This window comes from Salmo salar, chromosome ssa02 (assembly GCF_905237065.1).
Source record: "Salmo salar chromosome ssa02, Ssal_v3.1, whole genome shotgun sequence".
Taxonomy (NCBI): Eukaryota; Metazoa; Chordata; class Actinopteri; order Salmoniformes; family Salmonidae; genus Salmo; species Salmo salar.
Window position 1 is genome coordinate 35,489,656 of NC_059443.1, and position 12,495 is coordinate 35,502,150.

Below are 12,495 nucleotides of genomic sequence, written 5' to 3' on the forward strand. Positions count from 1 at the left end.
GTCATCCACAAGTGCTGGTTCACTGTATGACATCAGCATGTGGCGCCAGGCCAACATCTCCATTGTGCTCATAGCATCATTCAGGCGACAGCGGGGCACCCAACATGTCATGAAAGGACATCTGAACAAGAAAGTCAAAGGGATGCCCCTTGGGGGTTTCTTAAAGACGTCTTTACACTCCATTAAGTCCACTTTGAAAGACAGACACTGTCCATAGGTGGATACGGTGTTTGCATGGGTTGTTGGACAAAGAGATTGGTGTCTGTCTATGTGGCACAGTAAACCAAAGCACGTCCCCACAGACACAGCTTCCCTTTCAGAGGGTGCAGAAGGGAGACAGGCCTAATCAAACAGCCAGATGGTCAAGATCATTGAGAGTTTTTTATGTGGGCATGTAACATGACCTCAGCACTCTGGGTTTTATCAAGCATCCTCCATACACGCGCAGCTGATGAGTTCGTACACTCAAACTACTAGGTAATAACATCTGGATGTAAACCAGGCCTGCTGTGTCTGAACTTTTAGCAGTATACTGAGTGAAACTTGTACTGGGGAGGGGTCAGATCCGGGTCTCTAAATGTAGGTTTACAGAGAGAAATAAAGTAAGGAACACAGAATCATCACAAACAGGCCCATAACCCAGACAGACTGGGATGGGGGGAGGGATTATCGCTGATCAGTCCTCATTATTGATTGGGCCTTGGGCTCCCTGCAGACCCCATTAATGGAGGCAGATGACCTCTTGGACAACACCGGCTCTGTGTGTCACTGAGAAGCTGTCCCTTCTCCAGCGTCTGCCCCAGAGCCTCTTCCCCCATCCTCACACTCTCCCCAGTCCTCAAGCCTCTCCGCTGGGTTAGGGGATACATACCCCCCCCCCAGTCCTTTATTCATCCCCAGCAATCAGGCTGTTGGTGCTGTTGTTGTCATAGTTGCATTGGGGTTAGGTGGACTAATACAGAGTTTAGAAATCCTGTATTCCTTTGTACATATTAGTTCCCCTCTCCTCATGGGCCAGAGTTGGGAGAGCACCCCTTTCTGATTAGCACCCAGGGCAGGTGTCAGAGTTTAGAATCTCTACTATGATTATGCACAGGTGCACCTGAACTGACCTTTGTTGTGAAAATGTCTTTCAACACATGACATAGCCTACTCATCTGTAGTGACTCAGTCAGTGCTAATCTGCAGACTCTGGCACATTTACAGTACATTGATGTGAACACTGAAATGTTTACTGATACATGCGAACTGTCCCTGTTAAATAAATGGCATATAAGTAAATAATTAATTAATTAAATAATTATTAATTTAGTAATTGTTCCTCAGTTTCAAACATACTCAGATTGTAATGGTTGTAAAAACAATTATGGCGTAAACATCATCATGGTTATAAATTAGTGTTTTTATCAATGTATTAGGCTAAACATTGATTATGAACATGTATTGCTGCTGTATTACCACCTTATTAGGTATAGTTATTGTATAGGGATTTGTGCCCATGAAATGAGTGGCAGACTGTCTGATCACATCCGAAATGAAGGAGAGTTGTTGTTGTTATCAGTAGTGTGATGCATGACAAGGCCACATACAGTATATGGTAACAAGTGATTAATTTAACTCACTCAGTGGGGTTCAAGCCCTCAGATAATCTGGTTAAACCAGTCCAGCCAAACCATATCCCTTTGATAATACAAAGAGAGCATCAAATCATCCGATGATATTCATAATCGGTTAGGCTAACTATAGTTTTGTCAGTGCTGAACATATCACCCATTTGAGGGTGGCTTTGGTGACCAACGTCATGATTTTCACAGTTAGTTTGAAGGACACCAGAAACAGCAAGATAACATAATTGCTTATGCGAGATGCACAGTCAGAAGTAATGGAAACAGTCAATTACCGATCAAATGAACCGTATCATCGTTGGTAAGAGAGCAAGCGCAGTGATGCCCCCACAGTTTGCCACAGCCCTGCCATGAGCACCCACACTGCGCCCGCGACAGGCACTATAGGCTACATTAGAGATAGGATACGGTTCCGCTCCAATTCACTATTGAGAGTTTGTATTGCTCACTTGTGAAATGAGACGTTGGCGACCGTTTAAATTAAAACACTGGAGATACATGAAATTAATTAATTGTACTATTATTGTTATTATTATTACTACTACTAAGCACATGTGTCTTTGTGTTGTTACACAACCATGCCGCCAGGCGTGGCTTCTCTAGAGGACATTTTGGTATGTAGATTTCGCGAGGCAAACGCGGTTCTTTGTTCGCGCCAGGCAAGCAATGCTGCAAGCAAGAGCTCTGCTTACGGGAAATATGTAAGGACCTTTTTTAAGATCCCTGCTGCACAGGGGCTGCAACGCCTGTCTGACAACTCCCTTTCTCCTCTCCTCCTCACCCCCTACTCCTACGTTACAGCCCCCATGCGCAACGGCGCCCGAGACAACAACGCGGTGACCTGCCGCAACCCACGACTAGTGGGGTGGGCGGACCCCCGAAATGTCACTTAACTCTTTCATTCTCGATAGTAAGAATAACGAAAATCCTCCCCATACAGTGAACGAAGTCGTTAAGATTCCACAAATAAACTCCCTCCAAAGTCCATCTATCCCTCCATAGGCTACTGCTGTGCGTCCCACCATAGATAATACCACATTGCAAATATACCAAAACAGTACACTCTGGTGCCCAAATAGTCACTTGAATCGGGAAACAATCCTAAATGGATCCACTTTTGACATTTTATTTAGGGGGAATTATTAGGCTATAGTCCATGCATCCTTGTGTAAGTAGCATACAGTACAAAGACCGTTGCGGTCTTGCATTGCAGGGATGGGGAATGAGTAGCGTGGCTTGGATCTAACGCATGGCTGATATGGACAAAGAAAAGGTGGAGGGGATATTTTTATAGTTTTTTCTATGCGTGGGGGAAAACGCGGGGGTTGGTTTCTGAGATGCCACAGGCTTGGGAACCTGAGACGGAATGGTATAACGGGAGGGCGGCTCGTTTTGTCTCAGCAAGGAGGGGACTGTATACCAGACGGGGTGGAGTGATACATCGCCTAGCCCCTCTCCGTGCAGACGGCGTTGTGTCCCGTTTGCCTAGAGCTGGGAGAATACTGTATCGCAAGTAGGCCTATAGCAGACAGAGAGAGGGGCCGGTCTATGGGAGGGACTAGCGCAGAGGGAGAATTGGAAGGAGGAGGGGGCGGGGAGGCGGCACGGGTGCTGTTTCTCCAGTCTCTTTCCCCTGTCTTTGTCTCACACTCTTTTGTTAGCCATGCCTAGCCTGCTGGTTCTAGCAGGGATCATGGAGAAAAATGGGGGCTACGGCGGGGATATAGCCGGGTTCGGAAGCGAAGGTCTCCTGGTGCCACCCGACGAGGAAGAAGATGACTCCCGTGCCCTGAGGGTCGCGCTGGGCCAGCTGTCTCTACTGGGGCTTGGTGAAGGCGAGGACGGTGGCGGGGCTCCTGGAACGGGAGTACAGGATCGGAGTAACAATAACAATAACCATCACAACCATACCAATAATATTGGCGGAGGTGGTGGTGACACAGGGCTTTTGCAAGGGAAGAACAAGTTATGTGTCCTGTACGAGGGTTCAAGTGAGACGAAAGGACGAGGCTGCAACATAACAGAATGCGTCCCCGTGCCCAGCTCAGAACATGTGGCCGAAATAGTGGGGAGACAAGGTAAGATTCCTACCAAATGTTCCTATTGAAAGTTATGTTGCAGTTCTGAGCTAAATGTGTCTCCCTGTAGTTTGTAGGGTGTTTTGGTAATGCTCTAACTGTTACGTTAGCTGGTGTTATTGATATAGAAAAGGGAGTGGTGTTATTTTTTGTTGTATTCTACCACTCTTTGACCATGGTAACAAATCTGTTTCAAGTTAACATACAGTGGCAGAAACTGCAACATTGTTGCAACTAGGCTCGGTTCTATTGTCCGTCTAGTGAATTTCAAATGTGGGGAGACACAAAGCAGGACTGTAACCGTTACCTCATGGGCGCATTATTCTACATCCAGCCATCACTGTCAGCTCACAGACGCACACTTCAGGCAGGGATCGCACTTGCTTCCTTTGTCGTCTGAACGCGCGAGACTGTTAAAAAAAACAACAACGTGCTACTGGTAACCGAGGAATCTCGTTCGCCCAAATGATTTCTTCTCTTTATTGTGAATATAACTTGTATTTGAGTAACGATTGACGTTTTCAAGCTGTGGTTTTCGGGTTCGTAAATTCTAATTATGTTCGTTGTTTTTGTTGCTGACTGCCCCAGTGACACAATTAGACAATGGCAAGAGTGTTTCTCTATTTTCTCTTTTCTTGGGCAGTTTAAAAGTGAATTCCCAGATTTAAGATGGATATATCTGTGTATTGAGTAATTGTCGAAGACCTCGACATGAACTTGAATGACAGCAGCTGTCAAACAAAGGTGTGAAAGTGAGAGGGTGTGAGGGGAGGGGTACCTTATTAGGCAGTGTTACCAGTAGACACTCGGGATGATCATAGGAATCGAAGCGTGACTCAGCCAGAAGTTGGACCAACGTGTCGAGTTGAATGTTCTGTGGTTCTTCTATTTTCTGATATAAGATAAGAACAAATAATAACAAAACATGTGGCCTTTTTAAAACCTATTGCCCATATTGTTATTGTGATCAACTCAAAATGGCTATTTATCAGACTGTAATATATTGATTCTCCAGATTGCTTGTAGCCTGTCCAACTCTCAGAACCAGCAACTCAAGGTTGTTGATTTTTATTTATTGCTTTGTGCGATGTGGGTGTTTTTGTTTGACTGCACCTATTGTTGACTGGCTCTGTTATGATGAGTCCAAAAGATACAGAGGGGTTGGTTAGACAAGCAAGGATAAATGGGTGGGTCAGAGGCACTGGGCATTGAAAGGGAGTCACACCCAGACACCCAAACCAATGGCTCCCTTACCTAATGGGAGGGGGGTGGGGGTGTAAGTAAGGGAAACCAATTCAGCCAGTGAATCCTAATTCATGTTTTTGGTGTTACACAAATAAACAGGTCCCCACAATGTCAAGTGGGTCCAAGGCAACAGAGACCATTTGCTTCAACTCCATTTTTTTCCACAGATGTGGGGATCTGGTTTTTGTTGTGCCGTTAAGTGCCCTCATCTTCCTGTGCGTCTCCTGTTCGTTACTCTGAAGTGTAAGCTTCGCATTTTAATGGGGTAACTGAAGACAACCAGAGGGTGGATCCAGTGAGCACAAGTGCAGCAGAGGGCTTTGTGTTGACTGAGAAGTGCTGATTTGGGGGATTTGGGATGAGCTCCTTTTGATTCAGGGCCTCGTTAGTTAGTTCACATTTAACGCCCTCCTTCCCAGGGTCGATTACTGCCTGGTGAATCTGGCAAGTTAATGTCCCGTCCTGGAGCGGCAAATATTATCGTTTTGTCCTTTGTCAAAGTCATTTGAATTGATTCTGGAGGATGATTTTGTGTCGTCTAGGGCTATATTATTACGACTTTAGGTCAAGGGTGGGTTTGATGTGCATGCGCCACTAACAATGAACACAGTACTGGAAAGCATGCTCTCCAAATGAACGACATGGCACACAGTTGTGGAATGATCTAGAATGATCTTTGTCATTTGCCTGAAGGAAATTATAAAGGTTCCAGTGGAGTACTTTTCTTTGTCTCCTCTGTTCATAGTTTAAAGTTTTTACGTCGCCTATTGGTCTCAACTTAAATATCCATTCACCTTCCTGCTACATAGGATCACAAAAACGTACATCTATCCTAAGTTAACACATGGTTTAATATAATAACATTGTGGTTATTACATATTATATCATACATATTATAAAGCTTGAGTGTTCCTTCTAACACCATCATGCTTGAACCCCAGCTAATATCATCACCGCCATCGTCCTCAATAAATAAATAAGAATTGTAGTTTGAACTCTTCAGCCCTCTGAGCCTCACTGAGTCACTCGGTCAGTGCCATCCAGGCTTCTGAAGTTTGTGCCCTAGTAAGTGGGGCTATTTAGTAGCATTAGGGAAGCACATTTCCCTCAGTTAGAGGTGATCATGACATTTGATCCACACTGCTAAAGTCCCTGCCCAGGGACTGCAGTTGGAAACAAGCAGGTTGGCTAAAACGGGCACTTTTACAGTAATGTTGATTAATGTGTACTGTCCCTGAAAAAACGGCATTTAATAAAGTAAGTAAAGTAAAGTGTATTTAGGCTACTGATGTAATGGTGTGCTGTGATTTGTAGTGCTACTCAGAAAGACGAGCTGAGGCCTGACCATTGAATAAATTGATAGTTATTGTTACCAGACCACGGACATACATACGCCTCTTAAAGACCCTGCTAAGGGGAGACACTCAGGGATTCTTAGAGGTGGAAAATAAACTTGCATTTCAGAATGAGAACGGTAGCTGCACACCTGCGTATATATGTCACCACAGGCTGCCGTAGTGGGGCGTTGCATACCGTTTCCTGTTGGGTGTAATATACAGAGTACGGCTGTGTTTACCATATCCCTCTTGACCTCAAGTGCTCTTAACAACCCTACTCTACAATTACTCATTTATTTATTCCCCTCTTTTTATTATTACAACGTCTCAGTATTAGAGACTAAGGTGATTTGACATGAAATAGCATTAGCCTGTACTCTCTCACATCTAGGATCTCGCTAAAAGCACTTAATATAGTCAGATTTTACACACTGATCAAAAACAGAGCAAATGCACTGCAATAAACGACCCCAAAATGATGTATGTGTGGGCCGGAGGTACCAGACTTGTCAGTTCAAGGAGAGGGGCTGGTTGTTTATGGCAACACTGTTGAATGCATCCATAATTGTAGCCATAGCACAGAATAGTTCTGATGTCCTTTGGAAACAGGTACAATAACTCATCTGTTTATCAATGTTTGTACATAGGAAATTCAATAAAGGGGTATTCTAAAAATACTTTGATGTCTACAGTCTCTTCAATTATTTAAGATTTTACAGCAGATTGAGACTTGATGTCATGTGAAAACATATGACTTAGTAATGATAACCTTGGCAGAAATTGAAAAAAAGTATAATACTGTAAAATGTTGTAAAGGGGATAAAGACTGGTGACCATTGCTGGACTGTCTAAAAACTCTGAAGTTGCGAGCATTTTAGACCAAAATTTGCCATCTTTTAAAAAGGTATGTCAAAGGTCAACTATCAATTCTGTCTTTGTTTCCATAGAAGAGGAAAACATAAAAAATAGCTTTGTATTACCATGTAGTAGTAACAATCTTAGCTATTTCAAATTCCTTATATTTGATGAGTGTAACAGAAAATTGAATTCATTGTGACCTTGGCCATTTTCAAACTTTGCCTTTTTGTTTCTGCAGGTTGCAAGATCAAAGCCTTGCGGGCCAAGACCAACACCTACATCAAGACCCCTGTGAGGGGTGAGGAGCCTGTGTTTCTCATCACGGGCCGAAAGGAGGATGTGGCCCTGGCCCGGCGCGAGATCATCTCTGCCGCCGAGCACTTCTCCATGCTCCGAGCGTCCCGCAACAAGCTTGGCGTGTCCTTCAGCGGTTCCCCGCCTGCGCCCCTGCCAGGCCAGACCACCATCCAGGTGAGGGTGCCCTACCGCGTGGTGGGGCTGGTGGTGGGGCCCAAGGGTTCCACCATCAAACGCATCCAACAGCAAACCTGCACCTACATTGTCACCCCTAGCCGAGACCGTGACCCTGTCTTCGAGATCACGGGATCACCCAGCAATGCCGAGAGGGCCCGTGAGGAGATCGAGGCGCACATCGCATTCCGAACGGGAGGTCTGCACGACCACAACAACGAGAATGACTGCCTGGGGCCGGAAGGCGGCAGCCCAGTAGGCTCCGGGGGTCTGGAGAGCCGCCTGCAGCAGGTGTGGGGTCTGCAGGGGGGCCAGCGCAAGCCATTGACCAGTAGCTTCCGCCAGAACTTCTCAGATGCCATGGTTGGAGGAGGGGAAGGAGGTGGGGTAATCTTCAGCAAGGGCAACTTCAACAGCCCTGGAGAGAAGCCCTGCTCCTACTTTGGCTCAGAGGGCACCCAGAGTTGGGGAGACCCAGACTACCCAAAACAGGTGGCCTTCTATGCCCAGCAGCGCTCCAAGAGCTTTGGAGGCCTGCCCCTGCCCCTGACCAGACTCTCTCCAGGCCTTTCTGACCCCTGTGGCGGGAACAACGGCAACTCCTCGGGCACCAGCATCACTATTCTGTCTGGCTCGCCTCATGCCCAGGCCCGTCGTGCCCACAGCGAGCCAACCTCGGGCGTGGGGTTCCCTGGACGCCTCCCTGTACCGGACTCACCACCGGCCATCCTCCGGGACTGCATGACCTGCTTCGAGAGCAAAGTGACGGCCGCCCTGGTGCCCTGCGGCCACAACCTCTTCTGCATGGAGTGTGCCATCCGCATCTGTGAGCTCAACCATCCAGAGTGCCCGGTGTGCCACACCCTGGTCTCTCAGGCTATCCGAATATTCTCCTAAAAAAACACCACGTCAGTTTTTATCATTCGTTTTATCACAGTGTTTGTTTGACAATTATTTACTGTTATTATTATGATTATTATTATTATTATTATACTTTTCTTTTCTCAGAAAATTTTAAACAAACAAGCAGATATTTTAGAAGGCACTGCTTGCTTTACTAAAAAGTATAAGAAATATTTTGAATTTTTTCTTTTATATATATATATATATATATACATATATATTTTATAAAAGTTTTGTTTATAAGAAAAGTATAGTACCTAGCATTTTTTCAGTTTTTTTTTACTGCTGCTGTTTTTCATTCACGAATCACAGTGTGGGCGGAGTAGATAGGAACGTGAACATTTTACGATTCAGATTTATTTTACCATGAAGTGGTTTTATATGGAGGAAAGGAAGGAGGTGATCATTGAGGTTCAGTTTAACTCCCTGGTATCTTATCTGTACCTGAATGATATGGGAGGTCAAAATCAAACAGAAGGAAAAATATTGAATCTTTCATTGCACCTTACAATCGTCTTAGTTTTGGATAGTCAGATTAATGATTGTCAATCATCCAGAAAAATTACGTAGCTGATGAAAAGGTAAATCCCCCAATGTGGCGACAACAAAAAAATGCAACAAACTGTGATATTGTCATTGAAAGTCTAAATTTGTTCCAATCGAAGGACAGACTATTCCATCATTGTCACCTTTCTGACATTTGTATCCCTTTACAAGCTCGTGGTTATACCTGGTAGTCCTCCCTAAACACCTGTAAGAATGGTAACATATAGGACAGAATAGCAGACAAACGCCTTTCTTTATGCAGATATGTTTTATAGATTTTGTTTTTCACTAAGAGGTGAATGAATGCTACACATTTGTATTGCTGAAATGTTGACTTCTGTTACACCTTGAATATCACTGCAGTTTGGTGAAAAGTTTCAGCGATGCCTGATCCTCGTGGCACTTGAAAAGCATGTTTCTTTCGCCGGTGTTAAGCACTGATTTCATTTGTGAGGCCAAAAGCCTTGGAATTCTTCCAGTTGGCTAATTTGGGAGATCCGTCTCCCCGACGGACTAGTTTCAAAGCCAACTAATACCCACTTTATTGTCTTATGTGGTAATTTAGCTGTTGTCTGAACGATGTAGGACAAAAACGAGAGTCGCTTTTGACAGGCATCTCTCTGAGGTTTGCGCAGTTAGAGCGTCAGCCATTAGAGTGGACAGAAGCTGAGGAAAACATTGAGCTGTTCTCTGAATTGGTAATAGAGTGTGCCTAAATGGGCGAAAAGCTCCTAGAATACAGTACCACCATCCACAGAGCTCCCTCGCCACCCCCGTCCAGCAGCTTTGTATTTTAGCTCAGAGGCCTATAATTATCAGAGCTGTGCAGGAGCAGGTGTTTAATAGCGCACTGTGGATCTGACCTCAACTTGGAGGTCTTTTTTAGCCCCCTCTTTTTCTATTTTCTTTGGGAGTGCACCCCCCCCGCTTACTGTTCGATAGTTGGCTATTGAGGGTAGTAATGACTGCAGCCGACCCACAATGCATTGCCTCCCTGTGTGGGGCGTATTGTCTATGCCCAGTGGTGGCGTGGGCCTGGAGTGCTCGGACACGGTCCGGAGAGACTCATTGATAATTAGGCAAATTGTCCGGTCCAGGTGCGGACCGTGCGGGGGACCCTGGTGCTGACCGCCCCATCCCTCTGTCACAGGCACAGAAGGTCCAGTCTGGGTGCAGCTGGGCGAATGGGACCCCTCCTTCCGTATCCCCCTCCCTCTTTCCTTCTCTGCTGCTCTGAGCTATCCCTACTGGGGAGAGGGGCCTCCTTTGTCCCAACACTCAGGAAAAAAGCAGCATTTGAAAGAAAGAGACCAACTGAACAGGCTGCCAGCTCTGAAATGAGAGTGAGGGGACTTTGGAGAAAGAAAGGATATCTACAGTGTCAGTAGATACAGTAATTACCAGGTGTAACATTCTGACACACAGATCCAATTCTTTGAAATTTCCCAATGAACTAGATGTCTCCATGTGTTCTCAATAAGATAAGGGTATGAAAACATGCAGACATATATCATTTAAGAGTACGAGGAGTCTGATCACTTGGAGTTCATCACCCCATCCCAATTTGGATGGAGGCCTTTGTGACAGAGAGCGAGTGCAGATCGAAGTTTCCATAGAGAGCCCCCCCCCCCTTATCTCCCGTCTGTATGGGACATCCTGCAGCTGCCCACTCACCACAAACACACAGGCTTAGCCAATGGCAGGCTAGCACTGGGCCTTCAGAATGAAATCAGACGATTGTAATTGACAGGAAAGCGGAGGAAACGCCCCATTTAGCCACCGCTCATGCTGAATCAAATTACACACCCTTTGCCTCTGCCTTAGCCCCAGCCTGGGGATTTCAGAGGGAGGGAGGGTGGATTAGAGCCGTTGGAGGATAAGAGGGAGGCTTTTGGAGGTGGAGAGAGAGAAGGCTGCTCCCAAAGAAAAGAGAACCTGCAGATCTAGTCTTTGTGAGAGGGGTCATTTGTGTGTCTTCAGTGAAGGGGTAGTTAGAAGGCTGCTGCCTCATGTTTGCTGGTGGTGGCAGGTGAACAAGGACATGCTGGTGATTCAGCTGGTCTCCCACTAACACTGCATAAGATCGCTCTATTGCGTTTTTTCAGGAGAACACTTTTGCTCAACTTCTGTCCATCAAAATATGATGAATAGTTACAATAGACTGTTGTCCCTAGTCTAGGCAGCAACAGAGCCCCCCTTTCCCCCATTGTATTGTCAGCAGACCACTCCTGTTGTCCGTGGACTGTGAAGAAATTGTACTTTCAGAGTATCTAAATTCTATTACATATATAGAAATTAATTGACTATTTATGAATGGGGAGAACTGCACAGTGGTTTGGTCTGAACTTTCAATGACAATTTCAAGGCAGTATAACGCTGTTAAATGAATATAGTATTTTCTATTCTTTTTTTATTTTATTTTAAGCCTTAATATTTTGTATTAAAATATTAATATTGCTTTCACTTTGGCATGAACGTTTAGTGACATACAGTAGGCCTTCAATAGTATTGCCCCTTAAGAAAAACTTTCACGTAACTATTTGTCAGAAAAGAATGTGAATCAACCGGGTTGGTTGGGATTAAATGGAATTGGGAAATTAGGCTCATAAAGACTTTACATTGAAATATAGAGTAAAGCACCTTATGAGAAAACACCTATAATTAATACCAAACTGACCACTGATGGTGAATATTTCTTCATAGATTTTGAAATACATGCACATAAGGTTTCCCTATCATGTTTTTATAATATACTTATTGTTATTCCTTGTAGTAGTGGTATTATGGGAGACCTCTCATCCATTCAGTCAGTACTGATGACTTGGTTGAGTTTGCACTGGTTTAATGTAGAGGGCTTTTTAGAGAGTCTCACTGTTTTAGAGGCTGTGGGAGAAATTTGCATTGTGCTTTATGAGAAAGGATTCTGCGCATCTGTGTATATATATATATATCAGTAATTTACGTCCAGTCAAATGCCTGCTATATAAGTGGGAAATTGATTATTTTTACAACGTATCCTTTTGAATTTGTTTGTTTATGGACTTTGAAGATCACTTTGATTGATATATATATATATATATATATATATATATATATATATATATATATATATATATATATATATATATATATATATATATATATATATATATATATATATATATATATTTAATGTCCCCTCATCCTTAAACACAAAGACGTATATTGATAGGCTACTTATATGTATGGATCTAATAAACTTAAGCATTTCATCAAGTCAAATATATAGATAAGAATACCACATACTGTAATGATGAATACAGGGCTGTATTGATGATTCCACTGACAGATACCGATACATTCTCTCAAATATGTAAAGACGTGTTCTAAAATATTCCTAGATCCTTTTGGATGAATCAGGTTTTATGTACATTAGGATGAAAAGCAATAATG

The 12,495-nt window shown here is 44.1% G+C and overlaps 1 protein-coding gene across 1 annotated transcript; it reads left to right on the forward strand.

Annotated features, from left to right (window-relative positions):
- The first annotated feature begins 3,004 nt into the window (after positions 1 to 3,004).
- On the forward strand, positions 3,005 to 12,136 carry LOC106580665 (RNA-binding protein MEX3A-like). The gene is made up of 2 exons (XM_014161968.2): positions 3,005 to 3,703; positions 7,382 to 12,136. The coding sequence occupies exons 1-2, from the start codon at positions 3,289 to 3,291 to the stop codon at positions 8,509 to 8,511; spliced, it is 1,545 nt and encodes a 514-aa protein (XP_014017443.1). The 5' UTR covers positions 3,005 to 3,288; the 3' UTR covers positions 8,512 to 12,136.
- The last annotated feature ends 359 nt before the right edge of the window (positions 12,137 to 12,495 follow it).